Source organism: Leptonychotes weddellii, chromosome 3, assembly GCF_054177405.1.
Source record: "Leptonychotes weddellii isolate Sample4059 chromosome 3, ASM5417740v2, whole genome shotgun sequence".
NCBI lineage: Eukaryota > Metazoa > Chordata > Mammalia > Carnivora > Phocidae > Leptonychotes > Leptonychotes weddellii.
In genome coordinates, this window is record NC_138371.1 from 113,410,845 (window position 1) to 113,435,661 (window position 24,817).

The window sequence follows — 24,817 nt, forward strand, 5'->3', positions numbered from 1 at the left end:
TAGTGAAAAGCTAAGTAGCACTGCCACCCAGTTGTGACCATCAAAAATATCTCCAGATATTGCCAATTGTCCCCGAAGAAGAAAATTGCCCCTGCTTGAGAGCCACTGCTGTAAAGGAACACCATCTTCTTTATTTTCTTAACAAAATAGCACCCATAAATTTTAATTCTACCCCTATGGATCCAGGGGAGCAGTAGAGAAAACAGCTGTGAGTAAAATGAGACAACTCGTGATTCTTGTCTCTGGAAAACAGGGTTTGCTATAAATTGAGAACCATTTGGCTTCACTCTGGGGACTTTTCTCCAGCCCTAAACCTGGAGATTCTGGATTTTATTCTAATCTTCGGCAAAGAGTAGGGGTGGGAGTCTATTCTCCTTTGCAGAGGGTTGCGGGGCTTTAGCAAGACAACGTCTGTGCAAAATGATGCCTGTAACTATTCACAAAATCACAGCCAAAGAATTAGTGCAGTTAGGAATGTCACCAAGGCACCCCCTTCACAACCTGGGGGCAAAACCACATTGCAGGATGGTTTTAGCTGTAGCATTCAGACAAATAAAATCAGTCAAGGGCCAGCCACATGCCAGCAAGAATGGCAGAAACCCAGAATTATCAAACGTGTTAAACATATTTTGTTGATGTTATAAAATATATCTGTGAATTCTCTGACCCTCCTCCAAAGTGGTGGATCCATGTCCTCTTTCCTTGAACCTGGGAAGACCTTTATGACTATGGTGACCAATAGAATAAACAAAAGTGACCCTACACAACTTCCAAGGCTAGTCATAAGAAGGCATGTACTTTGCCTCGTTCGCTCCTGGAAGGCAGAGTCCGAGCTGTGAGGAAGGCTGGACAGCTACTTGGAGAGGACACATGTAGATGGTCCCGCTGGCAGCCTCTGCACCAGTCCCACCTGACAGGCAGCATCAGTGGCCAGGCCTGGGAGTGAATGGGGCTTTGGAGGATTCCAGAGCCCAGTCAATGAGTCATCCCCAGCCCTCAAGTCTTTCTAGCTGAAGTCCCAGTTTTCATGGAGCAGAGACAAGCTATCTCCACTGCATCTTTCGAAATTCCTGACCCACAGGATCCATGAGCATAACGATGGCTGTTTAGCGCCACAAAGTTTGGATGCCTTGTTACACAGCAACAGTAACTGAACACACCTCCATGAATTTTGACCACTGCTGCTCAAAGAATGTTTTCACTGGGGAACTTGGCTCTTGTAGGATTAGCTCAGTTAGAGGTTACATCCGAAACATTCAAGGAATGGATCTGTCATTGGGCATGGTGAGGAGCTTACGGTCACACATTTCACCAGTGCTATCTAGAGGTTATGATTTCTTTCATGCCATTCAAGTGAAGAACAGCTAGATACGCAGGAAAGGGAGGCTTGGCTTTACATATAAATATAAGACAAGAATATTAAATATGAGCCTTGAAAGAAGAGGATTTCCTTGAAAAGCCATGAACCTTCAGGAGCCGATTACTGGGTCCAGAGCAGCCCAACCTAGAGAATAATCTGGCATTGACCCAGAGGTTGGGCAGTGACCTCTAGTTTTTGCTTACTGGAGAGGTCATGGGAGTAAGTATGACCATGAGCTGCCAAGAAATGAGACTTTGGTTGACTCACCATAACCTTTCCCCATCTTAATCTATAGAGATAGTCATCTTCATCATGAAGAAAGATAAAAGTGAACTGGACTTGAGGGAAATGGTGAAAAGTTATTTTCTAAGCAGAAGTCATGAGACTAGAGTGTGTGGGAAAACAGCAGAATGTGTGCAGGGGTGTTAAAGAGCATGGTGGATAATTCAGTATCATTTGTGCAATATCTGAGTAAGCCAATTCTCTGACATGGCTTCTTCCCCTACAGCACATAAACTCTGTCTCCTGGAGGTTCTTTAGTCACCTCATTTAGTTGGGATTTAACCTGCAGCTAGATTCAGAATACGAACTATAATTCAGGCAGAGAAGCAAAACTTTATATTAATAGCTCTTTTAAAATACTATGTGAGTATTTTTTATTCAATACCGGTGGGGCACCTGCCTCAGGCAAATATGTGCAATTTCATACTTCATAAAATATTTAAACATCTTTTAAATTACTTCTGGAAGAATTCACATTTGAAATTCCTTTTCTTGATGAAATAATGACTGGCTGCTTAAGAATTTGGTATAAACAACAAGAACAGGTGTCCTATAGGGATATTTGTTTATTGGGTTTCTCTACCAATTAATCTTGTAGTTTCAAACTATTTCAGCTAATTGGCCCAAACTGACTAGTGTTTTGGTTTATTCACATTTCTAAAGTCAGGCACTAAATTATATTTGTATTTGGGTACATAGGCCTCTTAGAAAAGTCTTTTTTTTTAAAAAAAAAAATATGAGATCATTCAAGCTAATAGGTAATGTCTATGGGTTTGAAATTGAAATCTTCTTACCACACATATTAAATTCACTTAATATTAGTATTTGATTTTACTTATTCCTTACCAATAAATTTTTAAAGGGGTCATGCCTTAAGCAGAAGGAAATATGTATAGTTCCATCAGGTAATTTAATCACAATCCAGTGAAACTTCTGTTGTAAAGTGACCCAAACTTTACCGAGAACCCAAAACACTGAGTAGATGTCTCCAAGTAGAATGACAACCTCTAGTAGAAGGTACAGTACTAAATTCAGATTAATGGATTCTTATCATAGGAAGTGGGAAAAAGGCATGAAGAGATAAATTAATAATTAGAAACATTAAAATTTTATAAAGCATATAAATATTTGGCCATTCTGAAAAGTTATGGAACTAAATCCTATATTTTATCATTTCGTTCTCACCACAGTTAAAATCCTCATCCCTCAGGATATTTTTTGGGGGTACTCACTATAACAACAGCAACAACAAATATAAGGGAAAGCCTTGAGCTATAGAAGAACATAGAGTCAGATAGCCCCGGGTTCAGTTCCTAGCTCTGATAATTATTTGGGTTTAACTTGCACAAATTACCTTAACTTCCCTGGGCCTCAATTTCTTAACCTAAAATGGGAATGTCAATGCTACCTACTATTATGGGGATTCAGTGAGATAACTCTTTCTCACACTTAGGGCCCGGGCAGAACACATGACTATTTCTCTCTCTACGGTCCTTCTGACCACTTCAAACCCATGCTCATCTCTTCATCTTTCTAAACTACTATTTTCATCCTATTTTCTTTTCTACTCAAAGACCCTCAGTAGCTCGCCATTTCCTATAATATAAATTTCAAACTCACGGCTGCCTGGCCTCAAACTTCTTCTTCAGACTTATTGTCTACACTTCCGACAACCCTCTGGTTCACCGGATTTGGATTACATTTGTAATTACTTAAATCATACTTTTCAACTCATTCTGCTGCCCTACTTAGAATAACTCACTCTGATGTTCGCTCAGAGGAGAAACACAGCCACTTTCCATGGCTGGGGCCCAGTGATCTTATGTCCTTACCTGACTGCCCAGCTGACAACGTCCTCTTCTGAGCACCTACATTTTGACAGCCTGTTAGTCAGCGAACCATGTACTCCCTTGAATTGCCGACATTCATGACTACTTCTATGTCTTATCTCACTTAATTGTAATCTCCCCGAGGGCAGTGATCATGTCTTATATAATTTTTCACATATATAATCAGCAAGGATCTTGCACACAATCGACTTTGAATAAATATTTGTTGAAATATCCACTAGGTTAGGATCTCCACTGGCATAGCAGATGCAAAAAATAAGTAAATAAATAAATCACGTATTTGTTTCCAAAATATAGCCTGTCTAGCAGTGTTAGCACAGAGGTAAGCTCTCTGTAGAGGATGGGCCCTTACTTTGGAAGACACAGGAGAGCAGCAATGTACTTTTCACCAGAGGGAGAGAGTTCATGTTCCTGGATGGCTGGAGCAGTTATTCAGATTCTAAGGAAGACCCACGGCGAACGGACGGGGCAAAAACTGAGGAAGTCTGAAACTCAGGATACCCCAGACAGTTAGGTAAGAAACACCTCCAGTAACAGCACGCATGGATGCTTCCTGCTACAGGAAGAGAAGCTGAAGCAAGGGAACAACAAAACCCCAGAACAACAACAATAAACCAACAGTGGCAGCTAGAGCCAGACTCCTTCCAACCTGCCTCTACTCTCCCTGCGCGGATGCCCATCTCCGGACCTACAAACCTCTGTGACACCTGCTTAAAAGCACACCCGTTGAACTGTGGCAGGGATCATGTTTTGGTGTATTGTTATAGCCCAAGGACTGAACAGCACCCAGCACAGGAAAGGTACTCCAGAAGTGATTTCGTGAGTGAGGGAATCACTATGTTCCTCCATGCAAAATGGAAAGAATGAATGTACTTCATTTTCTGTAAGCCAGTGAGTAGGGTGCAATGAAGCAGAGATTCAGTGTTTTGAGTTTAGCAAAACTTAATAAAAACAGAAGATTTTAAAGGCAGTCTTTGAAAAGAAGCCAAGGAGATTCTATGGCCCTTCCTTAACTTCCACTTTATGTGATTCTCCAAACCTGGGTGTTTTTAATCTTCCCCACAAGCGGTTAATTCATTAGCATTGGGCCATGTTGCTGATCTGTAGTGTCCTTTTTAGATTAAGGCACACTGAGCCCTGAGTAAGTGTCTGGCTCCATGCTAAAGCATCTGCACGCGCAACAACACTTCACGACAACGGCAGGCAGTAGATGTTATTATTATTTTTCCCACTTTATTTGAGGAAACAGGCTTACAGAAGCCATTGGAATCCGTTCAAGATCCCACAGCTAATCCGTACTTGAACTAGGAATTGAACCCAGGTCCAGAAAATAATGAAGCTCTTGCCTTTGTGCAATGCACATTGCATCTACAAACTACAATGCACACTTCATCTACAAACTACAATGCACACTGCATCTACAAACTACAACGCACACTGCTTCTACAAAGTACAATGCACACTGCTTCTACAAACTACAATGCACACTGCATCTACAAACTACAATGCACACTGCTTCTACAAACTACAATGCACACTGCATCTACAAAGTACAATGCACACTGCTTCTACAAACTACAATGCACACTGCTTCTACAAACTACAATGCACACTGCATCTACAAAGTACAATGCACACTGCTTCTACAAAGTACAATGCACATTGCTTCTACAAAGTACAATGCACATTGCTTCTACAAACTACAATGCACATGCATCTACAAACTACAATGCACACTGCATATACAAGTTTCAGAAAAAGCACAGCCTCCCAGAGCTAAAGAAAAATATGTCTGAAAGATTCTTTCTCTGATAAATCAAGGATCTGAAGGCTTCATAACTCCCATGTCAAATTATTAACATCAATCACAGAACATGGTAATTTATTTAAATGACTGATCATTGAACACAGCCAGCCATAAACAAGAAATGTGTTCTGCTAAGCCGAAGGCTGCAGGGAAACTCAGAGCATCACGTATCTGTGTGGGGGCAGAGAGAAGCCGGTCTCACCCTCAGGTGCAAGAAAGAAGTCAATAGAGCCTTAGGGTTCTGTTTTTGTTGAAGTAAGAGATTTTGGCAAGCTATCCATGTGCTTGGATACTTCTCCATCAAACAAACTCCTTGCTTCTCTTCACTTACGTTCCGCCCCCCTACAAATTCCACTCCATTTAAGACACACAGCCTTTCCAAATACTAATCAACGATACAGAGTGCTTAACAATTTTCAAAGATTTTCACACAAGTCTTAGCTTAGCAACTGCCCTTTTTCCTGGAATCCACCATCATCAGCAAGCTCAAACATTTAAAACAAAACATAAAACTGATATCAAAGTTATCAAACAAAACCCAAACATTTTAAAGGGATATGTTTATAAAGTGTGTGTTCCTTTCACTTTTCACCTTACTTTCCTAAGCCTTTCCAGACCAGGCTGTGCCAGGCAAGGCAGCAGGAAAGCACTGGGCTCATCTTTTCTTCATCAGATCATTTGGGCACCACATCATCAGGCTCCTTTCCGCCCCCTCAGACTCAGACAATCCGCTGTGACCACAGCAAGCTCCTGCAGGCCTCCAGCTAGCCAGCCACAGCAAGGTATCCTGCCTAAAGGGCTACCTAGCCACGTGAAATATTAGTCTTAAGCAGGAAGCCCAATTTATACTGGAAATTCATAACTCTGAAAGCATAAGATTTATGACACTCTAACTTGTCAAAGTCCCTGAGTCTATAGCACAATATCCTTTCACTTTAAAAGGTTTCATTCTGATCATGATTATGGGAAATTACTCACTGCTGAAACAATATTTATTACCTAATTAAAAATGCAAAGCAAAATTCTTGACACCTCAGAAGGAAAGCAAAATACAAGGGAAAACTAGAGTTTGAAATGACCCTAATTAATTATGTAGATTCACTCCTAGCCCATCAAATACATAAAAAGAAAATATAAAATGAAACTAAGAGCTAGTAGACTTTGTCCATTTGAGAACCAATTAAAAATAAGACAAAACCACAGAGTGGTTCATTATTCCCATATCCTTGAGGAGTGGCATGAATTATTATTCAAGGAAGAGGAAGCAAGCACGGTGATACTTTGTGTCCAACTGAGAATAAAGAGCTAGGTCTTGCTTTGTGTGGCTCCTGTGTTCGGACCAGTCCAGTGACCCCTATCAGGTGCACCCCAACATTGCTTAGCCATCCCAGAACTGAGCATCCTTCCATTTGAATTGATTTTACATCGATTCTTTTTTTCCTCAATAATATTACTCAAAGTAGGAGCTAATATGATTCTCATTTGATAGATGAAGAAACTGAGGCACCAGGAAGTTAAATAAAATCATTCACGGTGACCAGATTAGGACAGAAGCATCCCAGCACCGAGGCCTCCCACCTTCTGGTTCCCTGAGGTTACTGTATAGGTCAAGTTTCTCTTTCTACTGGAAACATCACTATTCCACTTGAGACTCACACTGTTCCTGAGTCTTCAAGATTCGTTTTCCCTGCAGAGGTTTTATAGCTGCATGAAATTCATGTGTCAGGTTGTTTTATCTCCATGGGTTAGCCCACTTACACTGGAGAAACAGCACCATCTGTGCCATGGGTTGTCTCTTTGGAAACCCAGTGATCTGAGAAAACCTCAAACCATATGCAACCAAGCACCAAAAAATTAATTTTTTCTCCTTAAAAAATTCCCTTCCCCGAGCATTCACACAGCACTGTCAGTTCATCAATCTCTTTATGTAAATAGCAGTCATGCAGCAAGGGAGGAGGTCTGTTTATTATTTTTGATCCTGTTTTGCTTCTGGCAAAATCTCACAAACAGCAGAAGTTGGCAGAACATCGATATTTTCTTCTGACTGCCTACTGTTCTCTAGCTACAAGTGCAGAGCACATCTGCAACTATTCTGCTCTACGGGCCTCGGCTGGGACTGAGGTCGAATTGCAAAATCTGGGGAAAAAAAAAAAATGTCCATACAGGACTTCTCTCAAGAAATAGAGACCCTGGTTTAATACTCGCTCTCCTTCTACTACATAACTGCTGAGTTTGAGATTTAGGGTCCAGAGAACAAGACGGGTTTGACCTAACTCCCACCCTGCTTCTTGTCTGCAAAGCTCCCCTGTGAAGGTTACAGGGGCCACTGAGCTAGGTGGGCCCTAAGAGCCCTGAGGAAACTTGTAGGAGGATGAGCATTCCGCCTCCAGCACTTTCTAGGAAGAAAGGCAGCATTTTGCAGGTTTGGGAGTAGGGAAAATGACTTCTCCCTGGGGGTGGAGGAATCTGTCCTTTCCCTCTGTTACGCTTGTTCCTACCTAACCAAGCTAGATTCCTTGCCAAAGGCTGGAATGCTGCTGCCTTGACATTTACTTTGGACAGAGCATTCTTGATATAGAACAGCCCGTCCTCAAGACGGCAGCGGGAGGGTCATTCATATATAGGACAGTCGCTCAGAGTTGCTGGTCTTCGAGGCACAGTGAAATCCTCAACAACTTGAAGGGTGGGTGAGGAACAGAGGACCAAGCAGGCCTAAAATGATGGAAAAAACCAAAACGAACAACTTTCTTTGGTTCCAAGTAGACCATGACTACCTGTAATTATGAGGGTGATGGGGTTGCACAGTGGTGAATAATGTGGGTTCCTAGGTCATACAGACTTGAGTTCAAAGCCCACCTCTGCCACCTACTTGCTGGGAGACTTTGGGAAGGTTATTTAACTCTGTAAGCCTCTGTTTACTCATCTGGAAGATAAACATGGTAAAACCTTAAGCATTAGGCCTTGCCATATTTATTTTCCAGAGGAGTAAACTTAAGTCTTGGGTCTTCATGAAAATGAAATCAAACACCAATATATGTAGTGTTGAAAACAGTCCCTGGTACATCATAGCGAGCCCTCAATAGGAGTAGTTATAGGTATAGTGTTGCTATTTTTTAAATGTTGTAAATGGGGGCGCCTGGGTGGCTCAGTGGGTTAAGCCTCTGCCTTCGGCTCAGGTCATGATCTCAGGGTCCCTGCTCAGTGGGGAGCCTGCTTCTCCCTCTCCCTCAGCCCTTCCTCCTGCTCGTGCTCTCTCTCTCTCTCTCTCTCAAAAAATAAATAAAATCTTCTAAAAAATAAAAATAATGAAATAAAATAAAAATAATAAAATAAAATGTTGTAAATGTTTCAAAACTTAAAATATGTGTTGTAAAATTTATAAAAAGTCCAATCACCATCCCCAGACCTAAATCTTTTATGTAAACGCATAGAAATGTTAGTAAACTATGTTGACAACCTGCCTCTCTGTGACGAATCCAGACTCTCACTTTTCTTTTCACTTGGGTGAGTCAGTGGAAATGTTCTCCCTGGGCCCAAGGGCAGGGCTCCCAGACCCCCAGGCACAGCTGCATGGCCTCCCGCAGCCTGCAGGAGGCATGACTGACAGTTAATGAGCTGAAAAGAGCCTTCGCGTCATTCCTGCATTCTGGAACAAAGTAGTCAGCTTCACAGAACACAAGCTGCCAGTGTCCAGGGTCAGCCCTGCTAGAGTAACCATAGGTGGGAGGAGGAGACAAAGTTGACAGGAGACAGGTCACGTGAACCAGGACCGGAAAGGCTTCATTAGAAACTGAATTGTAAGCTGGAGGTGAGGAAGTAATTGTACTCTCAACAGAGGAGGGAAAAGGAAAACCTGGCCTCTGAAACCATCTCTTTTTACCCACTTGTTAATGTTTAACAAACCCATTGCTCACTGCCAAGTTTCCTTATTCCATCAAGTGAGTCTCTGCTTCTCTAGCCACTCAGGTAAATGTGCTGTTCCATACAACAACCCCAAGCGAAAACCTGTGTCCAAAGGAGGGACTCAGGAAAACAAGACTGGAAACGTCTCAAAGTAGGGAAACATGCATATACATTCGTCAGGTCTCTGAAGGTTCCTAGGTGGCAAAGCTTGCTAATCTAAGATCATAATACCATTTTACACGAGGGTTCAAAAAGAGAACCCTCTGGAATTGTTCCACAAACCGTCCTGCACCATACCAGCTAAGGAGTTACTATTAGAATAGTTTTTCAGGGTTTCCAGGATGTCAGATGCAAACATCAAATAATTTTATCCTACCAAACAAGTCTTTTACAAAGTTTAAGATTAACATTTAAGTTATGATGTATAAAGCATGTGCTAACTGATATTTCTATCTTTGTGGAGGGGCCTCCTACATGGAGTTTCCTAAGACTATATATATTCCATACATAAATAAAGCAAAAAGAATCCATGCTTATTTAATCCATTCAACCCTGTAAGAACAAATTTCAGCAAATGCTAATGATCATGTTCAAATGCAGTTTTTCCTAGCTGAGGAATTCAACAATGATGAAGATTATTCCTCAATCAAAAGGAACAAAATCCTGGAGGAAAGGGGCAATGGAAGTTTCCTAAATAATTTGTTTGAATTATTTTGAGAAAGGATGCTGAGTTTTTAGAAAGTTTATCTACATGGTACAGCATCTCTTTTAACTCTTCCACACAAAGACCGTTTAATATGGGAAAATTCCTACAAAATTAACAACAATCTCAAAGTTAACTTATCGGTTTAGAAAATCACAATTTGGGAGGGGGATTCAGGCATCACAGATTCACCCATCAGGCACAGAGATCTACCTTGACTACTGGTTGGTGATGCTTGTCTTGGGCCTTGCTCTCAGCCCCAACTGGTCGCCTCTCCCGGCATTTTTCACTCTGGTCTATCCCTGATGGGAGAGCACAGCCCCCTGCCTCCAGCTCTGCTGCTGGCCCTTAGCTTTAGAATTTCCTACTAAGTGGTTCCAGGAGCCAGGAACACTTCCTGTCCAGAACGGTCTCTTTTCATTTGCCAGGAGGTGGGGATCAATGGGCTTTGCTGTTTATCTATAGGAGTTGAAACTTGGCCTAAACCCATCATTTCAGGATAGCACAGGGCAACTGAAAGTAAATGCAGTACATTCATTACTTAGTAAACTGATGTTACTAAGTAAATGAAATAAAGGAAACTGCATTTGGGAAAGGCGATAGATTTCAATATAGCTTAAGATAAAAGGAAAAAAAAACACCAAAAAACCAAAACAAACAAACAAACAAAACTCCTTTGTTTTACTTTTTGGGGGTAAAATGTTTGTTTTACCTTTGAGGCTTTTTGGGGACACAAAAACGTGGCAGTATGTATGCCTGCCTTAGTCAACTTGGTATAAAGTGTGTAATTTATTCTTCATTTGATGATACAGTTCCTTGAAAGGCCATATGTACGTGGGTGTTTGTTTAGTATACATATTTTTTTCTTATAATGAGCACTTCGTATGTACCAGGCACTGTACTCTGTGTTTAATTATATTATTGCATTTAATTTTTGCAACAACTCTGAGATGGTAACAGCAGGTGGAATGGAGTACCAATGGTGAGGGTGAGGATGTACTGGGAAGGGGAGTCAGCAGACCTTCCTACTCAAAAGACATCAGTGGTTGAAGTGAAGGTGATTTGCTTACTAAGAACTTGCTATACACAACACATGCCTTTACAAAGGTCCAAACAGTAAGGCTTTGCAATGGATTTCATTCCCTATTTCGGGAAATTCATTTAGGAGGACATGTCTTGTGTCCTTCAAAGCATCTGGGAGAGATTTAAACTCCTCTATTAAGAACTCTAGTCTTATTTAGGGGGGAATGGTTGGAATACCATTATCATGGGAATTGTGAGTCTCTCTTACTTCTTTTAGTAACTTTAAACATTATAAATAATATTGGGGTAGTAAAACTCTCAGAGAAAAATATGATTTTATGACTACCGTACTTTTTCCCAGTATGTCATTTGGAGAATACAAGGGTATGTGAATTGCTACTGTTCACTTACAGAGGCTGAGTACTAATCCAAGGTTCTTGCCATTCATATGTGTGATTTGTAAAATTAGGTAGGAAGAGGAGACTTGGAATGCAGAAGAGAAAGCCCTCTTTAGGGGCGCCTGGGTGGCTCAGTCATTAAGCCTCTACCTTGGGCTCAGGTCATGATCCCAGGGTCCTGGGCTCGAGCCCCACATCGGGCTCCCTGCTTCGCGGGAAGCCTGCTTCTCCCTCTCCCACTCCCCCTGCTTGTGTTCCCTCTCTCGCTGTCTCTCTCTCTGTCAAATAAATAAATAAAAATCTTAAAAAAAAAAAGCCCTCTTTAGCTCAAAATACTGACAGGTAAATTAGTTACTTGTGATTGCCCAGTTTCATTACAATCTCTACTCTTTTCCTCTACACTGTTGGCCCTTGTATTTTATCAGAGTGTTAAAGAGGCAAGGCAATGCAAATCATTGGTATTTTAGTCAGCTCTACCTCTGTCAGACTTTCAAAATCATCAGGATTCCTACACCTTGTGAGGGAAATCATTTGAGAATCTAGCCAGATATTTTGGATTTATTTTTACTGATTTCCTTTTTTTTTTTTTCACAGCATTAGCATGTTCTGTAATTTTCAGTTATTTTGCAATTGGTCCATTTAAATTCCTTTAGATTCTAAATTTAAAAGAGACAGAGAGAGAGAGAATTCAGGTCTTTTCAAACAATAGTGTACAAATTGTCATGGTAATCTGTGTGCCTGTCCTACCCTAGACTGCACCGTTCTATAGTGATTGCTATGGTCCTGGGTGGCTTTACAACATGGGGGTGCAGGCTAGACAGCAAGGCCAATTCCCCATGCATTCTGTTGTAACTTTTTTACATTTTGTGGATTCTCTCCAAAAGTATCATTCATAATGCAAATGCTAATGTGCCACCTCTTTGTCAGCACAAGGAAAAATACCTTAAGAATATATTTGCAGGCTTCCTGAGAAACTTGTAAGTGCCTTACTCAACTAAATCAAACAAACTTGACTAATTAAAATGGCCTATTACCTATTAATTCACTTTATTCTGTCATACCGACAGAGACTTTGCCGTAATCAAAGATCTGTTTGGACCAGGAAGTCAGAAATGCCTGAGTCTCAGAGAGTCCACATCCCACATCACTGATCGCCAAGGAGAATCTGACACTGCTGAAGAGTTTCCTGTTTCTTTCCTGTGGGGCAGGGACTCCACTTCCCAGAAGCAATGGAATATCCTGAATTAGCTGCGATAATAGCAGACCCCTTTGGACTTTGCCCAAGGGCTTCGGCCTTATCATGGGTTAGACAAATCTAGGGCCAAAAGGCACTAATTTCTTCCTTTTGGCCCACCAGAACCTATCTTGTAAAGTTATTTGAAGACTGGTTGCATTCTTGTTAGAATTATTTACTCGGCCCATATACCTAGACCTTCGGTTTTCTCCCTGGCAAAAGCTACTCAGGTTAGAATCTTTTTTTGGTGGGGCGCCTGGGTGGCTCAGATGGTTAAGCGCCTGCCTTCGACTCGGGTCATGATCCCAGGGTCCTGGGATCGAGTCCCGCATCGGGCTCCCTGCTGGGCGGGGAGCCTGCTTCTCTCCCTCTGCCTCTCTCTCTCTCTCACTTTCATGAATAAATAAAAAAAATTTAAAAAAAAATCTTCTTTTGGTTGTTAATTTTTATAAAGAGATGTCCATCCTGTCTTTATGCAGTTGATTTTTAGAGTATATGGAGCTAGCCTTATTTGGAAATAAGTACCTGCAATTTACTCTCCAAAATATAACCTCATACTACCTATTGCCCAGTCCATGCAAGCATATAGTCAAAGAGAATGGTCTTCCAGGCCCTGAACCCTCCTAAATCAGTTTTTCCAAAACGTGTTCCCCAGGGAAAGTGGTTTTATAAGATGTCACTTCCTGGTGTCCGGTTAAAAATGGTTTCATGATGAAATATACCAGTTTAAACAAAGTTAAATTACTTTCTGCAGGGTTTCTCTGAGCCTTTCATAAGTGTGAATTTCCAAAAAGGGAAAGAGGATATAGCATTTCCTTACTTAATCACAGAAACATTTCCCCCCTGATTATCTAACAGGACTAGTCTTCTGTGAAGCCAACTGAGAAACTGTCTCTAGATAGTCTCCATACTATTTAGAGATTAAGCCAGAGAATCAGAGTGCATACCTGAACCTCCTTGTTCTGAGCCACTCACCCCATGCCCAAATATTTTTATTGAATTATAATTTGTTGTTATGCCCCTGGTACAGTGGGATGCTATGGGAAACTTGCAACTGAATTCACTGTAGGAATGTTTAATTCATCTACTACATCTTGTAGAGTTCCCTTTATGAGATTTGTATGAGAAACTGCTCTTCTATATCAAGTTCCTGGGAGAAAATCCTCCCAAACATCAGGTCCCAGGAAAAGCTATGCTGGTATGCTTTTACCTTGGACATGACAAATCTTCCCCTGATCATGTTCAGCTCTTTGCTTAAATCGGGGAAGCTCAGGCTATAACTTATAGATCACTTGTAGTAATTATTCAGTGTCTTATGTTTCATATTTTTATGTAGTATCTCTCCCTACCTTTATCATATTAATTAACCTATATTTTTCTCTTCATCAGATTTATCTTTTTATAACTTCAACTGAGTTGAATATTCTTTTATCCACTACTTCAAATCCTTTAGGTAATGCATTAGAATGTAAATGAAAATATGTTGTCTTTACCCACACCCAAATCCTATTTGGACTGTCCCTGAGGAGACAGAAAATGATTTCCTCATGATCCTTCATTCAAATACCATCTATACAATTCATGGTCTCCTATCTTCTTGTATCTTCTTCCTTAGACTTGCCAGTGGGTTCTCATACCTCATGAAATGTAGAGATGAGGCGCAACCTCATGAATGACCTGCCTCCATTAAATCCCAACTGATTTATTGACCTTTTTATAGAGGTTTACCAGAACCCACTTATCATTTTGTCTCTGTCTAATTTGCCTGGGTCATCAACTGGTGTTGCTTAGACTTAGAAGACTCAGAAGCACTGCCCATGATTAGGTGGCTAAGAGAATGAGGAAGCTTGCTTTATAAGAGTGGACCAGGGTCCAGAATTTACACAGAATTAAAGTACTGACTCGGGAAAAGAGGAGGAAAAAAATGAATCTCTATTCACTTAAAGTAATATCACAAAACCCAAATTTGGCAACTGCCTGCATCTGGGATGTGTGTTTATAAAATTAGAACTAATAAAAGCTGTGACGTGAAGTTTTGGATGTCTCAATTTGGTTAAAGTTAAACTCACAACTTTTACGTGTGTACAAGCATGTCGCTCTTTGCTAATTTCCCTCCAGTACTTATTTCTGAACTGCTCACATTTTTAATATTTTCATATGTGATAACTTCAAAAATGTTACTCACAGTTCATTGACTTAATTCACTGAACAGATTTTCCTGTAACTTTCAATTACACAGTATCCTTTGTGGACAGGCCCATCAGTCACCAGTATGGAACAGAAAGAGGCTCTGATTCACGAAATGTGAATTTCTGACAGTTGCCACTTTTTTTAAGAAAGAACTTGAGCAATACGTGACTGATGTATTCTCACCCTGTTTTCGTGTTCCATCTGTCTTTCTGCCAGTTTATCCACCCTCCGTTTCTGAAAGTAGTTGGGTAAGAAAGTACTGAACACAGAGAAAGGGCAATTCCCAAAGAATAAATGATTGTTTAATTTCCGCGGACGCTCTCCAGTTGGTGGGGGGCTCACCCACCAGGATAAGCAAGGCCACCACTTAGGTCAGGCAAATTCCCAAGATGCCACTTGATCTGATGGAGTAATGAGAAAGCCAGAACATCACTAATGGCCCAGTTCCATTCCCTGGGAACATAAGGAAGGCAGTTTATTCCACTCTAGTTAAGTTCAGCTCAGGTGCGATCTTTAAAAAGAGTCTCAGATAAAAAGTCAATGAAAATGCAAATCCAACTTTCACTAATTCCTCTAGTTGCAAAAAATTTTCTACATTCTGTATTTTCTATCAAGAGAAGAGGTCTTTTTTTGTGAGAACCGGGACACACACACACACACACACACACACACACGGACGGACATGCTCTGATCCTTACAGTCATTGCAATAGGCTGGGTACTGCAATAACTCCATTTCACAGGCCTGGACTCCGGAGAAAGAAAGGTTTTTACAAGTTGCTTTATAATTATGGGTTATAAGGACATTTAAATAGTCCACAAGACTGGACATCCTAACGTTCCTATTAAATTGATAACGAGAGCATTAAACAGGTATCAAAGAAACATGTCCGGGTAGATATGAATGACATAATAAGAAAAAGGTAAATAAGAATTGTCTCTCTTCCTTAAAAGAACACCTGTTCTCCTGAATCCTAGAATTTTGGAGATGATGGGAACTTCACGTTTATTTAATCCAAACCCTTTATGTTATAGAAGAAGGAAAGAATGCCCGGAGAAGTTGTGACTTGCCCCAGATCACACAATTAATTAGTGACAGCTGTAGAACTAAAATCTGATTTCCACTTTATCATTTCCTTGACCATTTGTAGAAAAATTATAAGCCACTGATTTATTCCACATTAGAAAGCTGCTCTGTTTCCTTTTCAGCTTCTGTTATTTTAGGTTTAAGTTTCCCCGCTTTGCACACTCTTGTTCAAGGAGTTACTGACTCAACCACAACTTAACCACTCTGGACTTGAGGACCACGAAGAAACCTGAGAAATCACAGATTGACCATTTTATTTTCTCATCAAGAAGCGAAGGCCCAGTGAGGTTCTGAAATTTGCCACAGTAAAAGAATGAGAGTGTCTAAGTAAGAGCCTGCATCCTGGTCTCCTTTTTTTCTGGTTCGGTGAACTTGACTGCAATGGTGTCCATATCATGCCATTTTAAGCATTTAAAATAATTTTAAAAAATAGTTTAATAGCAAGATGAATTCTTTCACAAAGCAAATAATCACATTTACGTATTTTCTTAGATTTGGATCTTCCAAATAGCATGTGTGTGAGTCGATAGGTTTTCCGCACAGTGCACACATCGGCAATACATCATAGCCATCAAATAGTGCCATGAGATCCCAATTCTCCTTTCCTGTGGCCTAACATGCTCTTCTTTCACCTCCCCAGCAGCCTCCCTCTTGTCCATTCCCAAGTGCCTGCTAGTAAGGGACATAAAGACCATTATTATTTCCATTCTCTCTCCATACAATTTCCCCATTGATTCAGCAAGATTTTGGGGTAGGGATTATGGGCAGTATGACTTATGATAAACTTGCACTTTGCAAAACAACACACCATCTTAAAGTTCTCTTTTAAAGGGACCCAAAACTCCAGAACTATAAAGAAGGCTAGAGAAATGATGCATGTTATTTTGGAGCATACCATAAGATGAGCAAGTTTAGATTCATCCTGGGTTTGAGCAACTAATTCTGATCCTATGCATCATCAAAGATTCCTTTATTTCTCCTCTTTGTTTTTCCTTCCCCTGAATGTATCTGCCGTTGAATCATGTCCATGCCATTCAATGATTAGCTCACTGTAATGAGGTCAGTGGGGAGCAACTTACTCTTGTTTGCACTGTTCCCAACAGCCAGGAGAGATTATGATCATAAGTAATAATGCCCCAAATTATATTAATACTATGCTAAATTTTTCTTGAAAGATCAACAGTAGAGTAAGGTAAACAATTTTGCTGATGTTGCTGTCATTTCGATACTGATATGTGAACTACAAAAAATAATGGTGTTATTAATTTAATATGCACGGGTAAGCTTTAATCGAATGATTAGTAAAATAACTTGACATCATGCACTATTGGACACTAACTGTTCAAGAAAGGTAAAACACACAGCACTTTGCTTCTATCAGCGAAATAAAACCTGACTGGAAATCTCATTGTGAGTGACCAATTCTGATTCTGTCAAATGGCTCATTGCGGCATCCTGAGTAGAAAAGACTGAAATGTCTTTGGTATATTACAGACTCTAAAATCAACCACAGGTCCAATACTTTAACACTCAAAAATCAAAAACAGTTTAGTGTATCAAAAAGCATGGGCTTCAGAGTTATATTCAAATACCAGCTCCTACTATGTAACCTGAGAGAGGTTACTTGACCTCTATGTGCCTCTGTTTTCTTACCTTTAAAATGGGTATAATAATAGTTCGTACTCCCGGGATCTTTTTTTTTTTTTTTTGAGGGTAAAATAAATTGAAATATATATATAAGGCTCTCAGAGCAGTGCTTGAGACATTATAAAGGCTCAATCCATACTCTCTACTGTTACAGTGAAGCGATCTAATAATATAGTAAACCCAGTAAAATCGTTTTGCTTCTGCTTTCATAATGGCTTACTATACAACTGTATAATATCAACAAATGACGAGTTCCCAATCACTGGACTGTTGGAATTCCTTCATGCCTCCCTCTGATCTTCATTATCACTCTTAATTTCTAGCCATTCATTGGCTTCAGACATCCCATTGCTCAACACAGAAAGGTGAGAATGCTCACATTTTCCATTTAGGCAAATGAAACATAGACTCAGAGTATACGTTCAATGATCATGCATGTGTTCATAACTTCAAATCCTCAATGGGAATATAACTTTCATCCCAAAAGAACATCAAGAATTTTAATGAAATAAATTATTGTAAATATATTTAATGAGATCTGCAAAGCAACTTCAAACTATTTCTATAGGCAGTGTTTCCAACATGATACACTTGATATGCATGCTGAAGAACATTTACCGAGTGTAGATTATGAATCATCATCAAACATTTGTCAAGCCCCTACATCCATAGTGATGATGGCATCTGATAAAGTACCATTGTCAGAGATCTCTAGAGCTAAAATGAAGCTGGTTTTTACTCTAAGCCTAATGTATTTTTAAATCAAGCCACAGGGAAATAATTACTTTTGTTTCTATTCAATCAAGACCTGCACACAGAGTTTATGGAATGACATAATATCCTTCCTGAAATCAGACTGGTATGTAGGACCAGTATCCTTCACACATAACCAGTTCCTGAACCTTTACAAACAAATCCTAATTTCCAAGGAAACAATCTCATCAACTGCTACTCGCGAGAATACATATTGTTCCTTTTGGAAACATTATAATAAGATTTTCATGATTACAAACCCCAACTTCCCTTCTAAAATTCAATATAATCCTAAATTCATTTATTGAAGTGGAAATTGTATTTGTATAATGGCTCTAGAAATTGCTGGTAAATTCTGTATCACCAATATAATAATTCAGTTATTATTTTTGTTTCAGTCCAGGAGGGTTTGGTCATAAACTTTGTAAACTTATTGTGATCATGTGGGTATTATGTGCTTGTCTTTTAAATGAGCACCACTGAGGGGCTTCCTGGGAATGTTCATTTTTGAGCTTCTACAGACCTACTCTAAGACAAGGAGCATGTTTTAACTATTGTTGGAGAATGACCAGTTTTAGTGATGTCCAGACTGTTGATCTACTTTACTTTTACTTATTAATTTTTTTTTTTTTTTTTTTGCAGAGAATAAAAAGGAACATCTAGCAGCTTGTAATCAATATCCTCTTCTTTCTGCCTCAGGAAGCTGGTTACTTCTAAGCACAGGCCACAAGCTTTGTTTTGAATTTAACAGACACCTTTATCCTTTACCAGAAAAACAATATCAACAAATCAGAGGCAACTACTGGCATAAATATACAAATAGAGGATGCGATTCTGGTTGTCAGCCCAATGGCCCTAAGAACAGAATTCCAACTCTCCCTTGTCACTGAGAGTGTTTAAAGAATCTGGGCAGGGTGCAAGTCAGTCCCCTCCCGCCCTCCAATTAAATAAACAAATGTCCAAGTTTTAAATGTGACAGAGTGTGAACAACCTGCTGAAAAGTTCCTAAAATACACACTGAGTAAACCTGTCTGGTTTATTGCGTCGGCACACACAAATTTTGGAAATAGATGATACACACCGTCCCAGCTGCCGTGAAGTTTTCTGTGCACTTCATGTTGAGTTATGTGGCAGCTAAGTGCTGTCACTGTTTGCTTAAAACTGCTGCCTGAAGTTATTTCTAAAAGTTACATGCAGCGTGGCATAGAAATCCAATGTAGTGTAAAGTGAAAACAACAATGTAAAAAAAAAAAAAAAACAAAACTGGGTTAGCACGAAATAGAGACACAAATCAAAATTCGCAACAGCCTGCCACTCCCGGCCACTCACCTTGTTGAATTTTAGTCACTAGCTGATGGCGTGCTAGAATCCGGCTCATCCTGTAAGGAGAGCGTCTCGCAGTCTGATCAAATCGCAAGTACATCTCCTGGCCCTCAGGTGTCATGGAATTTAGATAGTAGCAGCCTGAAGCTGGGGTCCTGGGGCCCTGACTGAACATCTCGGCCACCTCAGTCTGCCCTGTGGCTGTTTCCGTCTGTCTCCAGTCTCAGTCAAAGAGCAAAGGCACCAAGCCCAGCGGAGCTCCACAGACCAGGCGATTTTTAAAAAGAAAAAGGAGTGCCAAAAGCCACAACTCAGAATTCCAACCCCCCGGCCTTCACGTGACCTCGGGCAGCCAATCCGAGGAAGCGAGGAGAAGGGGAACGGACACAGTCAGCCCCGAGCCCGAAGCCCGGCAGATCCAGCGACTGGGGTCCCCCGCGGTGCAGAAGGCAAATGCGAGCGTTTGCCATGCCCCCGAGCGGACTAAGCGCCAAGAAGCAGCACTCCCTAAAAGAGTTAAAAAGAGAAGGGTAAAAGAAAAGGCACTAGAAGAAAAATAAGCCCTGGCCACAGATTGCCTTTTCGGCTGTAAAAGTTAGAGAGAGCACATTTGCTTTTTCCCAGGCAGCCGCCGCCAGGTAAAAAAATGGGGGTGATAAACGTCTTAAATGAAAAACTACTTCAAATAAGCATAAACAGCTGAGTATGTTACCACCCTGCATTACAAAGAAATGAATCAAATAAAGCTCTTCCAGGGAAAAATAAACTTTCAAGTGCTTTAACACCCGGAGTAAAAACACTACAGATTCCTGACCTGCAGTGGGGAAGCCGAGAGCTCTTAGAGATGACTGGGAGAGGCAAAGGGCATAAGCAAGCATATTGTGAAGTATGTGCTGCCCTGTAATTTTTCTACTTCCCCCATTTTTAATCACCAAGAAACAAAAAAGTTATGAAGTACCTATCCCATTTAAGACACTGCTAGGAATTATTGTAAAGATTCGGGTTTACGCAAAGGTACTGCCGCCAAGCTGAAGTTATACAAAAGCTTAAGGCTTTCATAAACCTTAGGTAAAAGGTGTCTCAAAAAAGACACGAAGACAATGTTGGGGAAGCAATGTTATTTTTGACTCTGGTGATCACAGCAGGACATAAGGAGAAGACATTCCAGTGGGCTTAAAAAAAAAAAAAATGGGTGGGATTCTGACAAGCAGAGGCAGAGGAGGGCTTTGCAGGAGGGTCTCTGCCCACACATGCGGAGATCAGGAGCCAGAATGTGTGTTTAAGGAAACTGTGAATAATTCAATTTGGCCCTATCCGAGTATTCATATGGGAATAATTAGAATTCCCCCCGCTATTTTTCCTCTTTAATATTATTTGATGTGAAGAGAAAAAGTCCTTAGAAAACATTATTGAATTCTGAGCCTGGGGCTAAATGAATAAAGTTCTTTGAAAAAGAAACACATGGCCAAGCTGTTCTTACATTCGGCTGACTTAAACTGAAACATAGCTTGGCCTGCGATTTATAGTCCTCATGATGAAAAAACTCTCAATTAAAAGTTTAATGGGACATAAACTAGGACCCCAACTCTCGTTACTGTGGCTAGCGGTGGTCAGCCCTAACCTTTCCCTGCGGGAACTTCTGCTGGCCCGATTCTGACTGGCAGCTCATCTCGCATAACTATCCTACTCCGTAAATGAACAGAGCCTGCAGTAGAACACACTATCTCTCATGGCAGTTGTGAGGCCGTCCTGATAACTATGTAGGAGTGGCCAAGTGTTAGATTCTCCATAGCATCACAGTAGAAAAGGAAAGATCTCACTGGATTGTATTGTTCTCTTTCCATTCTTATTTAGGGTTTGGTCAGAGTTTTGCTGTTCCAAGGCATCTTTTGTGGAAGGTGACAGGGATCTAAGGTCTAGTGATTCTGGTATACCAACAGCATGGGGTTAGCACTACACTTCAACATTAGATGCCTGTAGGGCTCGTTCCAAGCTCAGATCCAGCACTGGTTGCCATCTGATGGAGATGCTAGTGTCAGGTACTTTGTGCACGTGCTTTTGTTCTGATAGTCCAACATTAGGGACATCCCTGCTGTTACACAAACATGTGTTCAAGCCAGACACCTGGCACTTCCCACTTTTCCACTGGGAGAGCATGGAAGGAGGATGGAGAGAGAAAGAAGACCATGGAACTTAGGAGGAACTTGGGCTATGTTCCAAAAGCCAAGCAAATGGAAGGAAAAAGGCAGGAAATAATATCTCGTTGTTTTATAGCTGTGAATAACACTTAAAGATTTGCCATTCCCAATGCCAATCTGGTAGTTCATTAGCGACTTGGCTACATTTTAAAAATAAATGGAATGATTCTCTCTGAGAAGTACTGCAGTGTATCATGGCCAGTTTAGTATTAAAAAAAAAAAATCACAGTGCCTCCCTTCTGCATTGAAAGTCCTGAGGTGTTTTGTTCTGAAAACGTCAATGACTATGTATCCTTTGACATACAGGTAAAGATGTATCCTTTGATATATACATAAAGAGATGCAACAAAGGAAGCATAGTATTTCATAGGACATTGGCAAAGAAGAACAAGAGTTAAATGTAAGTTAAGAAAAAAAGGGAAATTTCTATTCCCTGATTAAAAGAAAGACAATTTAGAATAGGGCTTAATTTTTCTAAAAATCAGTGTACATTTTAATAAGCGGATCTATGAAGGATTATGTAGCAGCATTTCTGTCTCTAAGTTTTCAAGTAGTAGCTATAAATCCATGCAACTGCTCCCCATGTTTTTGCCATTTCAAATGTCCAAAATACCATATTTAAAGCAGATAAGTAACACTGCTTCCTTACTGGCACCCTTAATGCCTTGTTTTATGCTAATGTATTGCTATGAAACCCATGCCTTTTTAATGAATGTTTTTTCATTATTTGGTCCTAGTGATCAAATAATAACCACTGGGTAGGCAGTTCTGTTCTGTTTGTTGTAAATGTAGAAGCGAGAAACTGCTGATTATCTTTCCTGGGCTGATAAGGTCCTCCATGCATCTAGTTGAGAGAACTCTTCATTTTCACTGGTGAGTGAGTGAGCACCAAAGAAATCAGAGAGAGGGAGAAAGTGCTGAAAACCCAAGTGTATCTTTCAAGACTGATGCTGGATTCTTTCCTTTCCAATTCCTTTAAAAATGAAGAAAATGGATGGCACTAGCTTTTAGTTTTCACTTCTTTTCCTCTTTCCTACTTCGGTCAAGAGCTATCCTCACTCATATTATTTCAGGGGTGGGATAAACAGATGAATATTGGGACCCAAAGAGAGCAATTAACAGAGAAGGGGAAGGGGCACGCATCCAACTCAATTTCAGTTCAGGTCATGATCTCAGGGTCATGGAATCGAGTTCCACATTTGGCTCTGTGCTCAGAGTGGAGCCTGCTTGGGGTTTTCTCCCTCTCCCTCTCCTCTCTCTCTCTCTTTCTCTCAAATAAATAAATCTTAAAAATACTTAAAAAAAAAAAAACAAGGAAGGGAGAGGTGGGAGGGACTAACAGTGTTGAACACCTTCTATGTGCCAGTCACATCTTTAATTAATGTCCACAGCAAACCCCTGTGGTATCCTATTTTATAGAACAGGAAATTAAGACTCCCAGAGGTGAAGAGATGTCCTAGGTCATATAGCAACCAAGTGTAGAGACACTGTCTATCTCCGGTCTGATGATATTTGAACTCTTTCCACTATCACACAAACTGTGGCACTGAGAATGTGCTGGGGAAACTGGACAGGGGAAAGGATTTTCGTAGGGCATATTGAAAATTGTCTTAATCCTGTTTAATTAGTGCATGTGATACTGGAATGCCTAAATGAAAATACAGTGGACCCTTAGATACCACAGATTTATTTGTGGGGATCTACTTCCATGCAGATATTTTTCAATAAATATATCTGAAACATTTTTGGAGACTTGCAACAATTTGAAAAAAATTGCAGACAAATCACATAGCCTAGAAATAGTGAAAAAAATTATGAAAATATTAGGTATTATTGTAAGAATACAGTATATAACACATACAACATACAAAATATGTGTTAATCAACTGTTTATATTACTGGTAAAGCTTCTGGTCAAATAGGCTATTAGTAGTTAAGTTTTCGGGGAGCCAAGTTATATGTAGACTGCATGCGGGTAGGTGCTCCTAACCCCTGTGTTGTTCAAAGGTCAACTGCATAGCATGGGATGGCTAAATTCTTGTAGTGGTTGAGGTGTAGGTGTCTGGAGAGCAAGCTACACAGCCCAGAGCCTTTAATTAACCAGTGAGAACCATGGACCCCCTTAGAAGCAACCCAAGGCTCAGAAGTGGAGACCCACTCACTCCCACCCCAATCTTAAAGTGCAAAAGCAGCTTGACTGTCTTTTTGTTTAACAACTCCTTTTGCAGGGTAAGCTGTTTGTCCTCTGCTTTCTGTTCATCCTTACGGCTAATTGTGCATATTGTCTTACCTTTCCCAGGGAAATTCTTCCCAATGAAAACACTCCAAATACAGTCAAAACTCTGAAATCTGACCTCTAAACAAAACATTTGCTATCAAGTCTTTTGCTAGATGATCCCGGAGTAGCGCTCAGTGGAATCTTGTGTATATTCAGAAGAAAGCTAGGTGCACGTTACAGAAGCCAAGAATGGCTCCCAGTGCTTTCATCTGTCTACTGCTCCTTCGACTCCTTCACACACATTCCAGCCTCCTTGTCAGCCTGTTCAGAGGGAGCCAAGGTAGTTCTGCCAAGCAGGAAAAAAATGTTTGAGATCTAAGTGGTAGGAGGGAAAAGGCAGAACTGATTTGGAGGGCTGCTTCTGAAATTACTTGAATCTAAAAGTTGTGGGTTAATGGCAAAGCCTTCCTGTGGGTTCTGAAGCTCACTTTGAGGATTTCCACCAATTGATTTGTGGATTATGTGCCCAACTTTGTGCCAATAAGCCTTCCCAGTATGCACGTATCACACGCCCAATGACCAATGCAGTCAAGCCACTAACATTTGTAGCCATGACCAGGACCCTCCATGAAAAGTTTCAGAGTGGATTCTCTTCTGATTCAGCTTACCAGCTCTAGACCAGTTCGAGGCCAGCTCCTGCTACTGGACTTGTGGGTAGTAATAGATTTGCTTTATTTTGTCTCAGCCCTTCCTGCTGTCTTCCGTTAACTTTGCCTCTGTGGGTCTCCAAGAGCACATGCACTGCCCTCATGCCATCCCCTGGGGACCCAACTGTCAGCCCC

At 40.6% G+C, this 24,817-nt stretch overlaps 1 protein-coding gene across 6 annotated transcripts in view; it reads right to left on the minus strand.

The window, feature by feature from the left end:
* The window catches only part of STARD13 (StAR related lipid transfer domain containing 13), a 468,749-nt gene that overhangs the window by 147,253 nt on the left and 296,679 nt on the right, over positions 1 to 24,817 (minus strand). Inside the window, exon 1 of one of the 6 annotated variants that reach the window (XM_031022631.2) lies at positions 19,566 to 19,885. The exons of 4 other annotated variants lie outside the window; for them this stretch is intronic. In XM_031022631.2, coding sequence (XP_030878491.2) covers positions 19,566 to 19,734 — 169 coding nt within the window. In that variant the 5' untranslated portion in view covers positions 19,735 to 19,885. Of the gene's footprint in view, positions 1 to 19,565; positions 19,886 to 24,817 lie in introns of those variants that run through there. One more of the 6 variants, XM_006728963.3, reaches the window with a different exon arrangement.